General features: G+C 33.4%; 1 protein-coding gene across 1 annotated transcript; it reads right to left on the reverse strand.

Annotated features, from left to right (window-relative positions):
* Nucleotides 1-12,095: 12,095 nt before the first annotated feature.
* Nucleotides 12,096-16,186, reverse strand: LOC114404353 (glutamate receptor 2.1-like). The gene is made up of 4 exons (XM_028367343.1): nt 15,665-16,186; nt 14,612-14,924; nt 13,739-14,136; nt 12,096-12,950 (listed from the first exon to the last, which is right to left on the reverse strand). The coding sequence occupies exons 1-4, from the start codon at nt 16,139-16,141 to the stop codon at nt 12,582-12,584; spliced, it is 1,557 nt and encodes a 518-aa protein (XP_028223144.1). The 5' UTR covers nt 16,142-16,186; the 3' UTR covers nt 12,096-12,581.
* Between the last annotated feature and the right edge of the window lie 7,215 nt (nt 16,187-23,401).

The following is a 23,401-nucleotide window of genomic DNA, read 5'->3' on the forward strand; positions in this document are numbered from 1 at the left end:
TACTAGGGACGTAGCTATATTGATTTTAAGATAAAATATGTACCTAGTCCATTAAATTTTGAAATTCAGTTTAGTTCCTCTAATTATTTTTTTTTCATTTTTGGGCTCGCTAATTATTGAACGCACACTTTTGATTGTTCAAGTAATTTAGATAGCACTTTATAGAAGGAAGATTTGAGGACAAAAATGGTGGTTTTCCAAATTAAAAGGACAAAAAAACAGATGTTTTTTTAGAAGAACTAAAACTGAACTTCCAAAGGTCATATCATTGTATGTCTTAGAATTTGACTTTAGGGTCTGACTGAATCTTTTGCTTAAGTTATGTCTCTAGTCCGTAGGAGACTAAACACTACCCTTCAAACTGAATCAGGCAGCTCCCAAAGAAGCCACAATTAAGGTTAGTACTTAGTAGGGGTAAATACAATTAAGACTGCTTTCCAATGGGATTAAGAGACATGGGATTATGCACAATTATGAATTTTAAGTCAGTGGCAGAGACAGAATTAGAGATAGACACGCAGTAGCTGCCAAAAGAGGATCTCCTTGAGAGTTTCTTACATGCAGAGCAAAACTCAGATTGTTTTATATGAAAGTCTTCCATTGCCAGATTTATAGCCACTACATGCTCTTGGCCAATGCGAGAACTGCTATCTAAAATTGCTCCTATTATGCCCTTAACATCTGAATTTTCATTAGCTGCATTGTTCCCATGTATAATTACATGCATGTCAATAAACCAAAGCCGAAAAGCGAACTTGTGCATTTTTACTGTAGTAGAATATTAACATTGTAGGCACACTCTAGCCATTATATAAACAAAATATTATAATACTATCGGAACTCTTCTCAAACCAAGAATGTGTGGTTTTCTTTGGGTTGAAGTCAATCTTCGTACTAGTTACTAATATATATTCTACTTGAAGATATTGTTTATTAGGAACTTTTCCTTTTGTTTTAATGGGTCAAACACCAATATTCTAGCAAAAGTTTCCAAGCAATTCCATTTCTCAGTTCTTTTGGCTTGTCGATCTATAATTGACTCTTGAAGGCAATAAATAAATACTTGATTTTAGTTTGAATTTGTAAATACGAAAAGTAAGTATGAAAATGACGGTCTTCAAAGCATGGGATTAAATTTCAACTTCTATTAGTAGGTACTAATGTCATGGGGTTAGCTTGATTCCAAAGTAACATTTGGAAAAATTCTAATAACTATTTAAAATTGGAAAAAAATATTTGAAAAAAAGAAGTTAAAATATTTTTGTGATCTCATATATATATATAATATATATATATATAACTATTATTTTTTATCTCTAATAAATTTTTTCTTAATTTTTGTTCGTTAGTATTTGAAAAGTTTCATTTTTTATCGGTGCCTGTGACGGTTTTAAAACTCCGTATTTAGTTTAAACTAGACTTTGAACCGTGCATTGCACGAGTTTTTTAAAATATTATATATTATATATCATTTTATATTTATTAATTTATATAAATAAAAATAATCATTTTTAAATATTTTGTACTATGCTAAACATAATTATATTATTAATGAAAAAATTGATTAACTATATTTTTAATTGAGTTAATTTTATGTTAAAAATTAAGTATATTAAAAAATTTATAATTTTTTATTTATTCAAGTAATAATGGTGATGCAATATCTTTTGAAAAATAAATGTACACAAATAAAATCATCCATTTTAAATAGTTTTAGTAGTGAAACAAGTATATAAATATTAAATTTACAAACAATGTTAAATATTATATTTTTAATGAACATATGTGTTCTTTAAACTAATTAAGTCTGTTAAATTTTACTATAATTTATTTTTTCTTCAAGTAATAATATTAATGCAATATCAATATGAAACATAGAAGATAAAGAATAATATATAAATATATATATATATATATATATATATAATATTTATTTAAATTTGAGTGTACATTTATGATAAAAATTAAACATTTTTTAATTTGTTGAAATAGAATGAATTCTATTAAATAGATATGGTCATTAATTATTTTTAAAGTTATAATTTTACTTATTTTGAATATATTAATATTTTGTAATATTTTTAAAGTTTTGAAGTTTGAATTAATTAACCTCACTATGAAATAATATAAATTGAATAATCTTGATTTAATACTATTATTATTATTTATTTATTTCCCCTTAGTTTTAGTTTTATTTTCATTGCTTAATAATTATCAAAAGTTACTTATAAAAATAATTATATGTTTCAAACTTTAAATATTATTTTGTACATATTTAATAACTCATTAAAGATGCCACCAATTATTTGTATTTATTATTAAACTTTAATATGTTATTAACTATTACATTCTATTATTTTTTTAATAATAATTATATTGTTACAACTATTTCAAATTAATGATATTTAATTGATGTTTATTATTCTTTATGGTCTAATTAAATTTATAATGATATTAAGTTATAGTTTCTTATGATTGACCTTCATAAATAACTGCTTCTGCTGTATATTTATTATCCATTTAATTATTTATATTATTTATTGTAAGTTTAAGCATACATTTCAAAACTAAAAATATTTTTATTAAATTGATTGTGTTAATGATAATTATTAAATTATTTACATTGATAACGTGTATTTTAAAAAAAATAAATTAGCCAATTAATAGTTACAAATTATCATTCATATAATTCAATAATTGATTTGAATAGGAAAAATAAAAATTTGTAATGAAATTATTCAAAATATGATTGATAAAATAAAATAAAATTGTCACAATAATTGGATATCTTCATGTTTTGTTGAACTAATATAATGTAAAAGTAAGATTTCTAATATAATAGGTATAGAAGAAAAAACATGAAGCATATATAAAAAATTTGAACAATAATAATAATTAAAACTTATAATAACATAACACTAAAATGAAGGAGAAAAGAATAACAGAAGCAATTCTTGCAAAGAAAAAATAATAATGAAAGACAAAGAAAAAAAATGATTCATGTAAGAACTTTGTAATTAAAGCATGATATTGATTCAAATATTTATTCAATTTCACAAAAATTATTTAAAGAAATAGCTAGACATAAAATCAAAATATAAATATAAAAAATACTACAAATAAAAATCTAAACAATTTTTTTTTATGAATGATGAATATAGATCCACATTATATCTTACTAATCTAAAAGTGTTAAATTTTGATTTTTGATGATGATCGATAACACGTTCAAAGTATCATTCCATACATAAAAATGAAGAATAAAAGAAATTATGATATTATATCAAAACATATAATAACATAACAATAAACCGAAAAAAATAAAAATAACGGGAGTGATACTTGTGAAGAAAAAAATAATGATAAAAGACAAAGAGTAAAATGATATACCTATCAAATATGGTCTCTAATTTTCACTTGTTATTCTTCACAAAACATATTGGATAAATGATTTATATAAGAATTTTATAATAAAAACATCATGTTGATTCAAATGTTTATTCAATCTCATAAAAATCATTCAAAGAAATAGTTAAACCTAAAATAAAAATATAAATATAAATAACACTAAAAATAAAAATTTAAATATATTTTTTTTTATCAATTATGAATATAGATCCACCTTATACCTTACCGATCTAAAAGAGTCAAATTGTCAATTTTGATGATCAATAACACATTCAAGTATACTTTTTCATACATAAAAATAAAAATAAAAGAATGAAAGAAATCATATTATAACAATGAAAAGAAGAAAAAGAAGATAGAAAGCACACTAAAAAAAAATTGGGTGGATATTTACAACCCTTTAAGGTACAGTTTATATAAAAAAATGAAACAATCAATTTGAGAATGAACGCGAAAATGATAATATAATTTTAATTATAATCAATGGTTATAAATATTATTAATTTTAAAAATGATTTCATTATTAAAAGCTTTAAATAATAGTAAATTTTGATAAAAAAACAAAGTGAAGAAAAACAAGAAACAAATAATATATTATACTATTTTAATATATAATAATAATAGTGTCTACTACTTTATTATATATAATAATAATAATGTCTTAGAAAATTTTAATATATGTATTATTTTACACTATATAATATTATAAATATTTTTAGTAATTTTGTGACATATATACTTTAATGTAACTTATTCTTTTAAAAATAAAATTAAGCATAGTCAAATAGTTTTATTTTATTATTAATGTGATAATTATTATTTAAAATAGTATCAAAATTATATAATTAGGACAAATACATTTAAATGACTCTGGACGAACTTAATTGAAAATTATATTTGACAAATAAGTTAACTTAGAGTTCAGATTTATTTATTTATTTTACATAAAATTTAATCTTAAAACTCATTTATGTATATATAACAGTTTCCTATTAATCTTGTTTTATATGATTCAATAGTATTTTAATATACGTAACTATTAAATCTTATTGGTATTCATTGTGTAACTTTGATGTTGTATTAAAATAGTCTAAAATATAATTAATTTTTTTATCATTAAACAAAGAGTTATTTTAGAAAACATAATTTAAAATTAAAAAATGTTGTCAACTTTATGATACGATAAATTTTGTAACATATATTTTTATATATAAATATTTTTATATAAAAGAGAAGCCAATAATATTTATTATTTAATTATTACATTTATAGTTTTTTTAAAAAATATTTTATAAAATAAAATTTACAATAAAAATAATGCAAAATTTTTTATATTTATATTAACTATTACTCTTATATCATTAATTTACATTTATCTAATTAGTTATAATTTAAATAATTAACATTGAATATAATTATTAATAATGTTATATTTAAATATATATGTATATATCTAATTTTTATATTTTTTGTGTTCATATTTTATTATATTATTTATAACTTTAAAGTCATAAATTTAATTTATTATTTTTTTAGAAATATATTTTAAAATCACCAATTATAAAAATAAATAAATTTATGCAAAAATAATAATATTAAATTAGTGTAAACTTTTATATTTATTTTATTTAATAATTTTTACTTCATGTTAATTCAATATGTAGAATTAAATGTTATAAATAATTAAAATTTTATTAATATGAAAAATTATTGATTTTATTAAAATATACCTTCTAATTAATATAGTGACATAAAATAAAGGTTTTTCTTCCTTCCAATGAGCAATTTTATTGATGTGATAACGTGGCAATGAAAAACTCAACTTATGCTCTAGAAATTATTAATTTTATTGACGTGAGAGCGCGTGATATTAAAAAATCTCTTTTATACCTTATAAATAGATTTTAAATTAGAATTGCTGGCGGTTTTTAACCGCCGAAACAATTAAAACTAAAAAAAAGTTTTAGACCCGAAGAGTCTTTAGTATGAACCATTCTCTTTCTCTCCCCAGCCTTCATTTCCAACCTTTATCAGACTCACCCACACGCATCAAACAACACAATAGCCTTTTGGAAATCAACTAAACAACAAAAGCCACAGTAATAGTGAAACAAACATTCTATTAATTAAACGCCAGAATATTTGATTTTGTAAACACAACAGCACACAGAGGGAACAAGCAAAGCAAATGGGGTGCTCATTCTCCGATCTGAATGCCTTATACGACTTTGTGAACAACTGAGGCTATTTTTGGATCAACTAGAACCGTTTCCGCATTGTGCGCTAGCTCGGAAAGGTGGCTTCGCCTTCTTCTACCTCGTCAAGGAGGCTCCCCAACGATGCTGCCACCGGTGGCCACGCCAAGAAGCTCAAAGGCTCCTCTCATCTCTCCAGTCAGTTTCCTTAACAAGAATATGGTGGAAAGAATGTGTGTATCATTCCATTGAACAGATACCAAATATATACAAGTTACATGAGGTTTACGTGTCCTAAACTAATGCCTATAATGTCTCATTTACATCTGTCATTGATATCCTTGATTTGATTAACTAATATTTACAATAAATAAGGGAATAACAAATTAGTTAACCCATGGAGAACAATCCCGATGATTATGCCTTGAATACAACCATTGGAATATACGGTATTACCCCCCCCCCCCCCTCAAGGTGGTGCATGAGGATTACGAATGCCCAGCTTGCCAAGCAAAATCTGAAATTGATGCCTTCCTAATGCTTTGGTAATAATGTGATGCAAGCTCCATTGGAGCTTGTAGGCCTAGGATCTTCTTCATCAATGGATTCTTTGCTTCTTGGAAGATGAATGGCAGCGGAATGGAGAAAGGAAGAGAGAGAGGATACGCCACTTCAAGGAGAAGATGAGTCTAGAAGAAGCTCACCACCATAGGAGGCCATGGATAAAAGCTTGGAGAAAGAAGGAGATGAATGAAGGGAGAGGGAGAGAAGAGCACGAAATTTTGTGCTCTAAATGAGCTTTGAAATCTGAATTTTAATATTCAAATGATCAAAGTTGAAAAAAATGCACACACATGACCTCTATTTATAGCCTAAGTGTCACACAAAATTGGAGGGAAATTCAAATTTCACTTGAATTTGAAATTGAATTTGTGGAGCCAAACTTTGGAGCCAAAATTTCACTAATTATGATTAATGAATTTTAGTTATGGTTCAGCTCACTAATCCAAGATCAATTCCAAGATTTTCCACTAAGTGTGCTTAGGTGTTATGAGGCATGAAAAGCATGAAGGACATGCACAAAGTGTGACTATATGATGTGGCAATGGGGTGTAGTAAGCAAATGCTCACCTCCCCCTCTAAAATTTAATTGGATTGGGCTTCTACCAATTCAATTAAATTTATTTCCAACCACACACATCAAATATCCACTTAGTGCATGTGAAATTACAAAACTACCCCTAATACAAAAACTAGTCTAGGTGCCCTAAAATACAAGGGCTGAAAAATCCAATATTTCTAGGGTACCCTACCTACATTATGGAGCCCAAAATACAAGACCCAAAATTAATGAAACCTTATTCTAATATGTACAATGATAAGTGGGCTCGTACTTAGCCCATGGGCCCGAAATCTACCCTAAGGCTCATAAGAACCCTAGGGCCTTCTCTTGCATCTTTGGCCCATTCTACTTGGAGTCTTCTATCCAATGCCCTTGCAAGGTAGGATTGCATCATAATGTCTGCTAATTGTTCGGACGTAGGGACATAAGATGGCTGAACATTACCTTGAAGTACCTCATCGCGAATAAAGTGACAATCCACTTCGATATGCTTCGTGCGTTCATGAAAAACTGGATTTTGGGCTATGTGCAAAGCTGCTTGATTGTCACAATTAAGGCGCATGGGACCTTTTATAGAAGTTGCCAAGTTTAGATAGTAAACTCTTAAGCCACTTAAGTTCGCAGGTGGTGATAGCCATAGAGCGGTATTCAGCTTCAGCCGAGGAACGAGAAACAGTGTGTTGTTTCTTGGTTTTCCAAGAGATAGGAAAGTGACCCAAGAACACAAACCAGCCGGTGGTTGAGCGTCGGGTTAAAGGGCAGCCTGCCCAATCAGAATCGCACCATCCATGCAACTGAAATTTAGCCGTACTGCTAAGAAGTATGCCTTGACCAGGACTTCCTTTTAGGTATTTAACAATTCGAAGAGCTGCATTCCAGTGTTTCTCACGAGGTTGTTGCATGAATTGTGACAAGAGGTGAACACAATAAGATAGCTCTAGTCTGGTGAAACACAAATAGATGAGACGACCAACTAGACGTCGATAACGTTCAGGTTGATCAAGAAGATGTCCAGTAGCGAGACTAAGCTGATGGTTCTGCTCAAGAGGTGTGGACACAAGCTTGGCACCAAGTAAACCCGTTTCTTGAATTATGTCCAAAGTATATTTACGTTGGCATAAGAATATCCCACTTGGATTCCTTGCAACTTCTACACCAAGAAAATACTTCAGGGTCCCCAAATCTTTCATGTGAAAGCACTTGCTGAGATATACTTTAAATTTTTGGATTGTAGTGGAGTCATTCCCACACACGATCAAATCATCCACATACACCAAAACTACCAGTTGCACTCCATGATTAAGAAGAGTAAAGAGCGAGTGGTCAGAGGATGATTGTTGAAACCCAAAATTCGTGAAGGCAAATGATAGTTTGGCAAACCAACATCGAGGGGCTTGCTTCAAGCCATACAATGATTTGCGCAACTTGCAAACTAATCTTGGTTGAGATGTGCGAAAGCCTGGGGGCAACTTCATGTAAACATCTTCATGAAGATCACCATGGAGGAAAGCATTATGGACGTCCATTTGATGAATTTCCCACTTCTTTGCTGCTGCTATGGCAAGAACAAGACGAACAGTGACCATTTTAACAACAGGAGCAAATGTCTCAGTATAGTCAATCCCTTCTACCTGATGATTCCCAAGAATGACCAACCTTGCCTTGTATCTTTCGATGGTGCCATCAGAGTTATGCTTCATCTTATACACCCATTTACAACCAAGAGGTTTCTTCCCATCCGGCAAGGGTTGCAGAGTCCAGGTCCCATTACTTTCCAGTGCTTCGAGTTCTTGTTGCATTGCAAGTCTCCACTTAGCATCTTTCACTGCCTCAAAAAAATGGACAGGTTCATGTTCCATAGTGAGAGCAGCAATGAACCTGCGATGCTTTACAAAGAATTTGTCACAATTCACATAATGTATTAAGGGATAAGGCGCACCTGAATTATGCTGTGGAGAGGGCGGACTGGGAGATGGGCTTAACTTCTGTACAATGTGAGTGACATAGTCATGCAACTTGACTGAAGGCATCCTAATGCGGTGACCTCTTCCCAACTCCTCCACATTGTTGTGAGCAACCAAATCTAATGTAGGAGGATCGACAGAAGGATTATTTGGATTTGAATATTCACTTGCCTCATTGTCTGAGTCATTTGTACGCCCCCTTACGGTAGGACCCATATCAACACCATTGTCTGGGCTTACTTCTTCTTCTATGTCAATTTGATCATGGGATCTGCTATCATTATCACCAACCAACAAGGGGAACACTACAGGAGAAACCACAGATGAAATGTTCCTTTCCTTGCTTGTATGAGCAAAAGGAAATTCTGTCTCAAAAAAATCAACATCATGTGAGACAAAATAACGTTGAGTATCTAAGTCAAATAATTTCCAACCCTTTTTACCATTAGGGTATCCAACAAAAACACATTTCCGGCTTCGACTGGCAAACTTATCATTTTTTTCCTAGGTTATGTGCGTAACACAAACATCCAAAAACCTTCAAATGACTATATAAGGGAGCTTGCCCATGCAACATCTCATACGGTGTTTTTCCATGCAGCATTGGAGTAGGTGTGCGATTAATTAGATATCCAGCAGTCAAGACACACTCACCCCAAAAAGAAATAGGAAGGCAACCTTGAAAACGTAGAGCACGGGCAACATTAAGAATGTGCCTATGTTTTCTTTCTACTCTTCCATTCTGTTGCGGTGTTCCAGGACAAGAAGTTTGAAACAAAATTCCATGTTCATGGAAATAATTTTTCAAACATGTAAATTCAGTCTCGTTATCACTACGCATCATCTTAACCCTTTTATCAAACTGTCTTTCTACTAAGGCAAAGAAATTTATCAATGTACGTGACACTTCCCTTTTATCAACTAATAGATAAATCCATATGGCACGAGAAAAATCATCCATTATTGTCAAAAAATATGATGCACCACAAGAAGAGGGAGTCCGATAAGGTCCCCACAGATCACAATGAATTAAACCAAAACTACTAGTAGCAGTATGAGTACTCAAAGGAAAAACATCCCTGGTTTGTTTAGCCCTAAAACATACATCACATGCTTTATTCTTCAACTCACTTTCTTCACACCTTATATTGGAAACTAATTAAGTAGTCCTCAAAGATGGATGTCCCATGCGTTGATGCCATAGATTAAACTGACAAATTCCACTAGCCTTGTGTGCCTTCTCACTTCGGATACCTTTGAAAAAATAAAGCCCATCTCTTCGTTCACCCGCTCCAATCAGCATCTTCGAAGTGCGGTCCTGCATAACACATAAGGTATCAGTGAAATGGACAATACAATTTTTTTCATCAATCAGTTGAGAGATAGATATCAAATTGCAGTTCAATTTTGGCACATAAAGAACATTCTTAATTTTCAATCCTCCACCAAGTATTGTTGTCCCTTCTTTGGTGGCTAACACTTGTTTTCCATCTGGAAGTCCAATTGGACATCCTGCTATTTCTCTCAGCCCATGCAAGAATTTCAAGTTCCCAGTCATGTGACTGGAAGCTCCTGTGTCAACAATCCACACACTATGTTTACCTGTCATCTTGTCATTTATGTTCCCTTTTTGGCTATTTAAAAAATCCACTAGTGTTTGCCACTGTTCAGTACTCAGCCCGGTCAGTGCATTGTTTGCATTAGTTGGTGCAACACTGGTTTCTCCATTAGTGAGTGTTGCATTGGCTCGAACACCCCCGTTTCTGCCTCTGCTAGGTGCAGCTCCTCCTCGTTGCCGTCCTTTTCCTCTCCCATTGGCTTTCTCTTCACCTCGTGACCGATCTCCCCACCATTCAGGATAACCAATCAACTGGAAGCAACTTTCAGCTTCATGTCCTGTTCGATTACAGTTCGAACATACCATATTTCTGTCTTTTGATTCAGCGAGTCCTTTGGTTCTTCCACGAGCCTGTGCAGAGAACCCAACAACCTCTCCTCGTTCCTCCTTTCCCCGAGATATGGTTCTCACTCTTTCTTCTTGCACCAAAGTGGCATACACTCTATTTAATGTAGGCAAGGGATCAGTTGCAAGAAGGTTAGAGCGGACCGTACCGTACAAAACATCATCTAGACCCATCAAGAATTGATGAACTTTCTCTTCTTCTCGTTGTTTCTCCATTTTGTTCCCAACGTCACACTTGCATCCTCCATAAGTGCAGAGAGGAATCTGCTGATAATTTGCCAATTCATCCCATAAGCTTTTCAGCTTTCCATAGTATGTTACCATGTTCATCTTTGTTTGTCGACACTCTGCCAGTTCTGCCTTTATCTGTTGAATCCTTGGTCCATTCACTACTAAGAACCGCTCCTTAATGTCTTCCCATAGGTCTTTTATGTTCTCTTGATACGAAATGGTAGAACACAAGCTTGGTTCTATTGTGTTCAGTACCCATGAGACCAGCATGGATTGCACCGTCCACCAATCTTCCAAATCAGGAGAACCTTCCTTTGGCTGCGGGAATTTTCCTTCCACGAACCCCCATTTGCATCTTGCACGAAGAGAAGTACGCAAAGCTCTAGAACACTCACCATAATTTTCCCCTTTCAGCTGAACCTTAGTAATCAGGTTTCCTGGATTATCACTAGAGTTCAGATCATATGGTGAAGGGATCTTTTTCACCAAATCAATTTTCTTCTCTGCTTCAGTCTTTTCCGACATCTCCGCCATGGAAAATGTGTCTGCTTCAACACGTTCTCACCAGCACCGTGATGGCTCTGATACCATAACAAGAATATGGTGGAAAGAATGTGTGCATCATTCCATTGAACAGATACCAAATATATACAAGTTACATGAGGTTTACGTGTCCTAAACTAATGCCTATAATGTCTCATTTACATCTGTCATTGATATCCTTGATTTGATTAGCTAATATTTACAATAAATAAGGGAATAACAAATTAGTTAACCCATGGAGAACAATCCCGATGATTATGCCTTGAATACAACCATTGGAATATACGGTATTACTTCCTTAACCAGTTTCTCTTTCGCATTTCGATTTCCCTCACTCTTCTTTTTCTTTTCCAAAATAGACCTTGTTAGATCGTTAAATCTGTTTGATCTGTGTCGTTTTTTTCTCGATCTGTGATGGCATTTCCTTGGCCAAATGTTAGAATTGCTTATCCGTGGAGATTTTATTTTCGGATCTTTTAGAGTTAAGTTAATAGCCACATTCTAATGATAAGGATAAAAAACAAAACTTTTCATATATCAAGGAGTAAAAGCCAAGAAATTTTTTATCAACAATCAAAGCAAAAATTTGGATATATATCAGGATCACAAACATATTTTAGCCAAAAAAAATATAACAATTGTATTAAAAGTGAGTTTCAGATATGGGTATTGGAATGTAATGGTAAGCTTTTGATTTTTTTGGACCCCTCTTTCAGAGTTAGTCCTGCAAAAGCTGGTTCTGGTTCACCCCTCCACAAGTATTGTTTTTTTACAGGAATCAAACTAAAGACCTCCGACTTGAAAATATTTATGTACACATTCTTATTTTGCAAACTAACTCTATGACTAGACAGACTTGAATAAATGTTATGCTATGCAACATGCATGTGCTCTGCTAATCACTTACTATTTCACTTTGGAAAGTTTCTACCAAGAATTTATTATTTGAATTCGAAGTTACGCTTCTTTTCTTTTTATAGTATATTCACTTCCTTTGTTTTCAACTGTTCCTGAGTAGACTGATTCATTGTGGAAATTTCAGGGAAAAAAATAAGACTTCCAGGAAACCAAGGAAGACTTGGCTTTTTACTATTTTGCTAATAGTACGCAACAGCTTTTAACAGATCATCAACTGAATCAGATATTGGCCTTTCCTAGGTCGCAAAGTTTAAAGGACTTTTTGCAACATTGTGGACTCTTCTTGAAAACAGTCTCTTTTGAGATCTCCAATGTTTAATCACAGCCATCATTAGACTCCACATTGTTCTCTGTCCAGGCCATAAATAACTCTCAGAAAATATGTAAATTAAGAGAGCAGTTGTTGAAGTGCCTCCAGTTAAGATGAAGAGCACCATGAAGCTTGCAGGGCTAAGACTAGTAGTTTCTGCACCTGGGTCAATTATGTCTTTACATTTCTCTGATGCAAGCATACTGTTTTCGAGATCACGAAGTGTGCCACTTTCAGATATGTTCAGCAGGGCTTGGTTTACACCAGGAAGCAATGGAGATCCCCTTGGAAATACCTGCAAAGACATTAGTTGAAGGGCTAGAAATTAATAGTAATTCTTACATGATACATTGCCTTTAGCTACAACCAATTAAAAACTTAAGCAACATGAAAATAATAGACAACATAGATGCAAATTCATAAGTGATTTTAGTGTTCTCCAATCAGAACTGGAGTTTCACCTTCTAACCTATGCTGATCTTTAGTGTAAGCCTCTATCATGCATATTACCCGGATGAAACTCCAATTTTTATTGGAGAAAAACACAAAAAACACCTAAGAAGTTGCATGTAAGTCTTATCCTAGAATAATAGTCCTTCCATTCTATTTTGTTTGATGTTCTTGCCTATCCTATGCTGATGTTTAGTGTAGGCCTCTATTATGCTTATTACCCGAATGAAACTCCAATTTTGATTGGAGAATAACACAAAAAACACCTAAGAAGTTGCATCTAAGTCTTATCCTAGAATAATAGTCCTTCCATCCTATTTTGTTTGATGTTCTAGGAAAAATTATTGTTCCATTTTAAAAGAGAAATATAGATGAGAGAATCTAATTAATAAGAAAGACAAGGGATATATTAAAAATTATATAAATTTTTTTATGAAATCTAAAATATTAATTACGTTTATCAAAATCTTAAATGTCAAACAAAATGGGATGGATGGAGTAATAAACATTGTGTTGATGTCCATGCTGAAGAAATTGTTTAAAGTTATCTTAATCTTTTGATTAGTTATGCATATGGCAATAAAATTACTCAGAAATGAATACAGGAAATAAGAGAAATTTTTGAAGCAATACAAATCCATATCCTCCAAGTTTGTATATAGGCCCTGCTTGAACAAACCCTTTACAGTACTTTGCAAGGAAAATTTTGGCCCCAGGAACATCAAGGAAGACAGCTGCTATTTTTTTGTTTCTTAGGGCATTAGCATGGCTCTCTTGTGAGTCAAACTGCTTGATGTTTTCAGCATTGATGCCCAATGCATCCTGCAGATATCTTTGCAAGTAGGATCCTCTATCACATCCTACAATGGCATTGTTGTTCTTTAGCTGCTGAATGCTGTCTACAGTTGGTTCAAACTGTTCAACAATCAACATGCTGGCAAGGCTAGCAGTGTAAATCTGCGTAATGATTAGAGCCACAAAAAACCATACTACCATTGCCACCCTTGATAAATTGCTATGCAACCTGTCCCCTGTGTCAGCAGATTAAGCAGGGTGATGTTGACTTTTGTGAGGCAACATTATATGAATTAGGGGTGTATTTAGTAAAATTTGATTAAGTATTTATTCTAGGTTATTTTTTTTAAGAAAAAAGGCTTATTATAATAAGTTTCACTGTGAAACTTGTTGAAATAGGTTAAAAGGAACTTAAAAATTTATTCAGTCATCTTTATAAGCACAAATAATCTTTGCAAAAACTCCTAAAACTAGTCTTCAACAAACAATTAATAGCTTGTTTGGAAAAAAAAAATTCAGGCACCTGTCCAAGCACACTGCCAAAAGTTACAAAGAAGTTGCTTTGAAGAATGTACGCTTTTGAAATAGTTAGTTATTGTCAAGTAATATTAGCTAAACCATGAACCTCAACTAAAGCTGTAATAGAACATAGAGACCCCTAGATATTAAAATGAGATGGATACAACAGATGAACAAAGCAGAACAAATTACCATTCAAAGAGAACAGAGAACAGAAAGCCAACCACAGCATAGTTGTGGTTTGATGCAGAATAGGGCCCTTCAGTTCAGGGCAGTGGTTTCTTTCAATCATCCATACAACAAAGCCATTGTAGAAAATGATGACCAATATTAGAATCCACATGAGCTTTGTGAAAGGCTTCATGAATAGCCACGTTCTACCACCTGTTTTTGATTTTACAGGAACAACCATCACCAGTCCCGTATCAGTAAAGGGTTGAGTGAATGATGCATATTCATAACGCGTGGACACTATTGTTACATCACCAACAACTGCATCATAGTTCTGCATCAAGCACGGATCATTCAAGATGTACAAAGAAAATGTGATTAGGCTAAAAAGTTTCAAGGGGCTACCATATACTGCATGTTAGAAGAGGACCAGATTATTTCACACCAAATAAATTTGAGAATAAAGGTATGGCTAGGGAGTAAAAGTTAAAATATTGAAATTAGTTGTCAAACAAAAATGCTCACTTGAGGTTATTCTTCATCTTAGGTTGTATGCTAAATAAGGGTATCCAAATATAGATGAAAGAAAATCAATAAAATAGGAGAAAATGTTTTCCATATTAGAATCAGTATTTAATGAACTAAATAGTTTTGGCTGAATTCTAATAATATAAAGGAAAAAAAATCATTCTAATGAGATTCAAACCTGTATATCTAGGTCCTAAGAAGCACAAATACGGATGCAATACTGGATACATATATGATACATCAGGAACACCAGAATACAACAAATTTTAAATTGCAAAGGACATGATAGAGTTATAATTCAATGTATAAGATTGAGTTCTTTTAGGCACAATAAAACATTTAAGTTTATCTAAATGCTATGGTATTCTAACTTGTATTGGTATAAAAATAACAGAAATTATAAAAAAGCAACTAATTGTAATCAAAGTGCATAAAACAGCTAACATAGGCATGTTTCTGACACAGTTGCAACATGACATGGTTATCAATTATAAGTGTCTTTCAATAATGGAGTGAGCTACAACACACAGGGGTAATAAATCTTACCTTCAGATAAACTTGCTTCACCAGCTCATCATATGTGCCATTAAACGCAAAATAATCATATTCCAGATGGTATGGCAATTTTTTTACTGTTTCATAGAAAAGATCTATGGCAAATCCCTTGAAGGAAGTAACATTTTCTGAGTGATCTTGAATAACATTGGCATACTGTTTGAAGATTGACATGGAGGGGACACCAATCCTTAGTCGTATGTCACATGTTGGATTAACTACCTTTCCTAATTCCTTCACTGAAGAACTGTAAGAAGCATTAGGATCCAAAGATTTTGAGAAACCAAGTCCATCTGACCAGAACCCAATTTCCCTGTAGCTACTCCCAATCACATTAATGATTTGAAAAGTATGTTTTGGAGCTCTTTCATGTCCATTGAACTGAATTTGTCCACTTAAGCCAGTAAAATTACTACGTAAAATCTTATCCAGCAAAAATTGACCCCCTTTTTTGTTGGTTTTCCTCATTGAATCAACCACAATCGTTGCAGCATCATAAGCTTCGGTGGCAAAGATTCCAGGCTCAAAAATCTTATCCAGCAAAAATTGACCCCCTTTTTTTATGTTCGTAGTTTTTGTAAAAACTTAATTTCTATTTCTAAACTTGCACCCTTGGGATTCTATTTTAATTTTACAGACTTTTGTTTTAATTTACTGAATAAATCTGAAATTATTGGTTGTGGTCAATTGATTGATGGTCTTTATTCGATTGAATTGAAAAGCGACACTACTTATAATTCTATGCACGTTTCTGTTGGGTTAAAATGATGTATTGTGAATGAAGAATCCTCTATGTTGTGGCACCGAAGATTAGGACATATCTCTATTGAGAGAATTAAGCGATTAGTGAATGAAGGAGTACTTAGTACTTTGGATTTCGCTGATTTTGAGACTTTTGTAGATTATATTTAGGGTAAGCAAACTAACAAGTCTAAAAAGGGTGCAAAGAGGAGTACTAATTTATTAGAAATCATACATATAGACATATGTTGTCCAGACATGGATGAAAATAGTCCGAAATACTTTATAACCTTTATAGACGATGATTCACGATATATGTATCTCTACTTACTTCATTCTAAGAATGAAGCTTTAGATGCCTTTAAAGTTTTTAAGGCTGAAGTTGAGAAACAATGTGAAAAACAAATTAAAATCGTGAGATCAGATAGAGGTGGAGAGTACTATGGTAGATACACAGAGGATGGACAAGCACCAGGTCCATTTGTGAAATTTCTTCAAGAACATGGGATTGTTGCCCAGTACACTGTGCCTGGTTCTCCGGATCAGAATGGTGTGGCAGAACGAAGAAATCGAAGCTTATTAGACATGGTGAGAAGCATGAGGAGTAATGTAAAGCTTCCTCAATTTTTGTGGATTGATGCACTTAAGACGGCTGCGTATATATTAAATTGAGTTCCAACCAAGGCTCTCTCAAAGACACCTTTTGAGTTATTCAAGGGTTGGAAACAAAGTTTGTGACATATACATGTTTGGGGATGTCCGTCTGAAGTAAGAATTCATAATCCACAAGAGAAAAAACTAGACCCTAGGACTATTACTGGATATTTCATTGGATATGCTGAAAAGTCTAAAGGGTATAGGTTCTATTGTCCATCCCACAACACTAGGATTGTGGAATCAAGGAATGCAAAGTTTCTTGAAAATGACTTGATTAGTGGGAGTGATCAATTTCAGAACATTTCTTCTGAAATGGATCACTATGAAGCTAAACCTTCTGGGACAGGTAATAGATTGGTAGTCATCCCCACCCCTCAAGTTAAAATGGGTGTTAGACAACCAGTGATTGAAGTTCCACAAGCTGTTGAAAGTGATCATGTAGATCAAGTTGTTTGTGAGGAACAACATGATAATGTTGAACAAACTGGTGAAGAACCGGTTGAACAAGATCCTCATCAGGATGACCAAGCAGCATTAAGAATATCTACTAGAGTAAAAAGACAGCAATTCCTAGTGATTATGTAGTGTACCTACAAGAATCAGACTACAACATTGGAGCCGAAAGTGATCCCGAGACGTTTTCACAAGCCATGAGTTCTAAGGAATCAAATTTGTGGTATAATGTTATGAGGGATAAGATGGATTCTATGGCATCTAACCAAGTTTGGGATCTCGTTGAGTTGCCTATTGGTGTAAAAGCCATCGTATGTAGATGGGTCTTCAAAATAAAGAAAGACCCAGAAGGCAACATTGAGAGACATAAGGCAAGACTTGTTGCTAAAGGGTTCACTCAAAGAGAATGAATAGATTACACAGAGACCTTTTCCCTTGTATCTAAGAAAGACTCTCTTCGAGTAATTTTGGCATTAGTAGCTCATTTTGATCTTGAGCTGCATCAAATGGATGTGAAAACGGCATTCCTGAATGGTGATCTAGAAGAAGAGGTTTACATGAAACAACCTGAAGGGTTCTTATCTAGTGTTGGTGAGCACTTAGTCTGCAAGCTTAATAAGTCCATCTATGGATTGAAACAAGCCTCCCGCCAGTGGTATTTAAAATTTCATGAGGTCATTTCTTCATTCAGCTTTGAAGAGAATGTCATGAAACACTGTATATACCAGAAGGTCAGTGGGAGTAAGATTTGTTTCCTTGTATTATACGTAGATAATATTCTACTTGCGGCTAATGAAAAGGGTATGTTATATGAGGTGAAACAATTTCTCTCAAAGAATTTTGATATGAAGGATATAGGAGAGGCATCTTATGTCATAGGCATAAAGATCCATAGAGAAAGATCTCGAGGCATTTTAGGCTTGTCTCAAGAAACTTATAACAAAAAAGTTTTAGAGAGATTTAATATGAAAAGTTGTTCACCAAGTGTAGCTCCCATTGTGAAAGGTGATAAACTTGATTTGGGCCAATCCCCAAAAAATGATTTTGAGCAGGAACACATGAAAAATATTCCATATGCTTCAGCAGTTGGAAGCCTTATGTATGCTCAGGTTTGCACTAGACCTGATATTGTGTTCGCTGTTGGAGTTTTGGGAAGATATCAAAGTAATCCAGGTATTGACCATTGGAAAGCTACAAAGAAAGTTATGAGTATTCAAGGGACAAAGGATTACATGCTCATGTACAGACGGACTGATTGTCTGGAAGTGATTGGCTACTCCAACTCAGACTTTGTTGGTTGCGTTGATTCACGAAGATCAACATCTGGTTATATTTTTATGTTAACCGGTGGAGCTGTATCTTGGAGAAGTGCCAAGCAAACCTTAACTGCTACTTTCACTATGGAGGCTAAGTTCGTTTCTTGTTTTGAGGCTACCTCTCATGGTGTATGGTTGAAGAGTTTCATGTCTGGCCTTAGAGTTGTGAACTCTATTTCTAGGCTTTTAAAGTTATACTGTGACAACTCTACTACGGTATTTATGGCTAAGAACAATAAGAGTGGAAGTCGAAGTAAACACATCGACATTAAATACTTAGCTGTAAGAGAACGCGTTAAAGAAAGGAAAGTTATCATTGAACTCATTAACACAGACATGATGATTGTTGATCCCTTAACTAAAGGCATGCCACCAAAGAATTTTAAGGATCATGTAGTTTGAATGGGACTTGATTCCATAATGTGACATTCATTGTAAGTACATTTATTGTTTTGATGAAATTCTTATTAAGTTTGATGTTTCTCATTTGTTTTGTGAACTTATTTATTTTGAGAAGTATCATTTGAATTTTGACTTAGAATAAGCATGTGGTTTATTCATTAAGTTAAGAGCATTGAGAAACTTGGTATATTGTGATACATGGAAGATAACACTTGTTTTCAGAGGACTTATCGCCATGATTCATATATTTTGTTTCTTGTTATGATTAGTGATGGGATAAATGGACCAGGTGGGAGAATGTTAGTTTTTTTTCACATAAGTACCCCATGTCTTCAAGAATAAGCATATGCGGTTTGTTATCTGAATATTTAGTTATGATACTTTGTTATCATGTGGAAAAAATTGTTTCTGATGTGGTCCATATTCTGTTGTAATCATGTAACCATTATCCCACAATTATCTCCCATATTTGCACACTTGAGTTTGTTGATGGCCTTAGCTCTATATAAAGTATGTGATGCTGCTCTGATAGGTCACTGAATCCGCTCCTCCTTTCATATACTAACACCATCAAGTACGAGTGAGCTAGGATTTGGAACCACAATTAGTTATGAAGTTGCCGTGGAGCAAAACTGCAACCCCCACGAACGTTCATAACAACAATAGCAATGGCTGGAGGTTGGTCATGTCTCTTTTAGCTTTCGATGATCCTTTAGATCCTTTCATGATAAATTGCATTCCTTTCACTAGCAGATGCAACTTCAGAATGGTCAATGAAGAAGTGGCATTTCTTGTTGCAATCAAAATAGGATGGAAGGACTATTATTCTAGGATAAGACTTAGATGCAACTTCTTAGGTGTTTTTTATTTTGTTCTCCAATCAAAATTGGAGTTTCATTCGGGTAGTATGCATAATGGAGGCTTACACTAAACATCGGCATAGGATAGGCTAGAACATCAAACAAAATAGAATGGAAGAACTATTGTTCTAGGATAAGACTTAGATGTAACTTCTTGAGTGTTTTTTGTGTTGTTCTCCAATAAAAATTGGAGTTTCATCCAGGTAATATGCATAATAGAGGCTTACACTAAAGATCAGCATAGGTTAGAAAGGTGAAACTCCAGTTCTGATTGGAGAACACTAAAATCACTTATGAATTTGCATCTAAGTTTTGTCTATTATTTTCATGTAGCTTAAGTTTTTAATTGGTTGTACCTAAAGGCATTGTATGTAAGAATTACTCTTAATTTCTAGCCCTTCAACTAATGTCTTTGCTGGTATTTCCAAGGGGATCTCCGTTGCTTCCTAGTGCAAACCAAGCCCTGCTAAACATATCTGAAAGTGGCACACTTTGCGATCTCGAAAACAGTATGCTTGCATCAGACAAATGTAAACACATAATTGACCCGGGTGCAGAAACTACTAGTCTTAGCCCTGCAAGCTTCATGTTGCTCTTCATAATTGACCCGGCTTGCAAGTTTGTTAACCATTTGTAGTGTAAAATTTGAAATGATCTTCTATATATGAATAAAGGATCAAATGGATAGATGGAGTGGTTTTTGTTTTTTTTTGTTATGGTTGTTGTTAGAATCCATTAATTGTAGGGATTATATATGATTTGGATTTAAATTGTAATTGATCCAAATCCCTATATATTTTTCTCCTTTTTTATTTGTGATTCTGTTTTGATATTTTGTCCTCAATAATCATCGAAAGATGGTAGAGAGAATCATGTATTTATTCACTATTTCATATCAATAAAAATTACTAGATTCTATTTTCTTAACAACTATGTTGTTTAGTTTTCTTCTTTGTTCTCTCAGGGTGCAAAAGACTACATATTGTACACATTCTATCTAGAACAATCATGCCTTTTTCTAATCTTTAAGCAATGGCTCTTCATGTGCTTCCCCAGTGAATTCTAGAAATATAAATTTACCAATAGAATCTTTGCAAGAATCAATTACTAACCAAGTACTATAGTGAATCATGTGTCTGAGTTGAAACTGTAGCGAGCTTTAGTTTCAGAGATCAATATATTATGTGCTCATAAATCTATATGAAAGAGGTTTCTCTGCACACCAAGTCTCAAGAAGACTTAAAGTTGGAGGCTTGATCCTGGATTCCAATGTCAAATGTGTCAAAAAGATTTGATTGAAAGGTTAGGTTTGTTATATGGAAGAGACAAATTGGCACCCTGCTCCACAGTTCCTCATCACCTTCAAAAGCAAGGTTGATTTGAAAAGGAACTTTTCACTTATCTATGTGGGGCTTTTGTTTGAGCATATATGTTTCAAATAGTATTTTAGAATGGTATGAGGGCTTTGATTCTTAAAATTGATGCCAAGTTGCCAACTATCTAATGTTAGAATATCAATGCCTTTGTTTCACAACACAATTAGTTTAGGATTTTATATGAAGTTATTGCACGAAATTACATTATGATGCTAATATTTTCTTAATTTGTTCATGGATTTCTCCTGGACAATAAATTTTAAAATAACTTACTGATTCTTTTGTATGCTTTGTTGCTATTTTTGTTTAATTAATTTTAGATGTAACCTTGAGAAACTTGGATATGTCGCTCTCTACCCACAACTAGCGTAGAATTCCCCAGGTGATTGATGACATCATTTGGTTCTAAAGGTCAATCTAATTTTGAAGATCAATAGAAGAATGAACTTTGTACTTTATGGTATAGTTTTTGTGTTGCTCGACCAATTTATAAGTTACATCACGAGAATTGAGGCAAACAATGTGAGACTTCATAACACCTCCTTATGAAACCCTAATTTGCAGATCTAATTTTTAGGATCAACAAACTAGGGAACCTATTTGAGACTCTACGAAATTGGGAAAAATAAAAAGGAAAAAATGGAATTAGAAAAGGAGATAGAAAGAACAACATCACAATCTTGGGAAATTGATAAGTTGAGGATGATTCATCTCAAAGAATGGAATTCTTTGATAAGAACATAAGGTTTTACACAAGCACAAGAGAGACACTCTGTGTCTAATATGAAATTTCATCAAAAAATACCAACAAAGTGTTTAAGGAGTCTATGTGTAACTCCTACTAATAACCCTAAATTAAGCCCAATGCCCAATACCTAATCTAATAATTAAAAGACTTAAACATAACAATAAAAAAGTAGCAGCTCATTACTATTGGGTTACAAGTGTGAGGTGAAGTCCCACATAGGGTAGAAGTGGAGAGGTTGAGCACCATATAAGTGAGGAGAAAACCCATAAACCTGAGCCTTAAGGTTTTGGGTTAGAGTATGGTGTCAGGTCTCCTTATGTGATGGCTAGTGGTCCACAGGTGTACCCCTCGAATCACCCCAACAATTGGTATCAAAGTCGATGGTTCGATTTGGTGACTGGCTTAGACGAGTAAAATGGCGGCGATGGATCCTTAGCCTTGGTAATCCCTTGTATCGAAAGTCTTCCTGGTGGTGTGTCCAGGCAGCGTGTCCCGCAAATGGAGCGGCGGTGCAAGTAATGGCTATACTCGTGGATGACTTCCGCTCGAGGGGGAAGCTACATGTGGAAGAGACTCACACTTGAGGGGGAGATGTGTTGGGTTACAAGTGTGAGGTGAAGTCCCACATCGGGTAAAAGTGGAGAGGTTGAGCACCATATAAGTGAGGAGAAGACCCATAAACCTGAGCCTTAAGGTTTTGGGTTAGAGTGTGGTGTCAGGTCTCCTTATGTGGTGGCTCGTGGTCCACAAGTGTACCCCTTGAATCTCCCCAACAATTACAAGTCCAAAAATAAGTATAAAATACAATTAAAAATGAAAATAAATTTTATTCTAAAAGTGGGCTAAAATTCAAGAGATTCACTTCTTTTTTTTCATAAGAGAATTTAGTCTCTCATCAAGCTTTTCATGAAATCTCTTACTGCTTGCTCAAGTGATTGGTTCATGCATGTGGAGTCCACTCAAGCAAAACTCTTCCTCCTTGGATAGTCCTTTATCACCAACACAACCATAGTCCTTTTGTTAGGACATGGGGAGACAATATAATCCTTTCCCAAACACTTAAAACATTTAATAGAATTCTTTTTTGAAGAAGTGAGAGTAAGGTTAGAATTATTTTTACCAAGGGCAGCACCTTTTTCATGAGATTGGAATGAAGATCATCCCTCTTTCTTGAA

Source organism: Glycine soja, unplaced genomic scaffold, assembly GCF_004193775.1.
Source record: "Glycine soja cultivar W05 unplaced genomic scaffold, ASM419377v2 tig00024311_1_pilon, whole genome shotgun sequence".
In the NCBI taxonomy this organism is placed as follows: Eukaryota; Viridiplantae; Streptophyta; class Magnoliopsida; order Fabales; family Fabaceae; genus Glycine; species Glycine soja.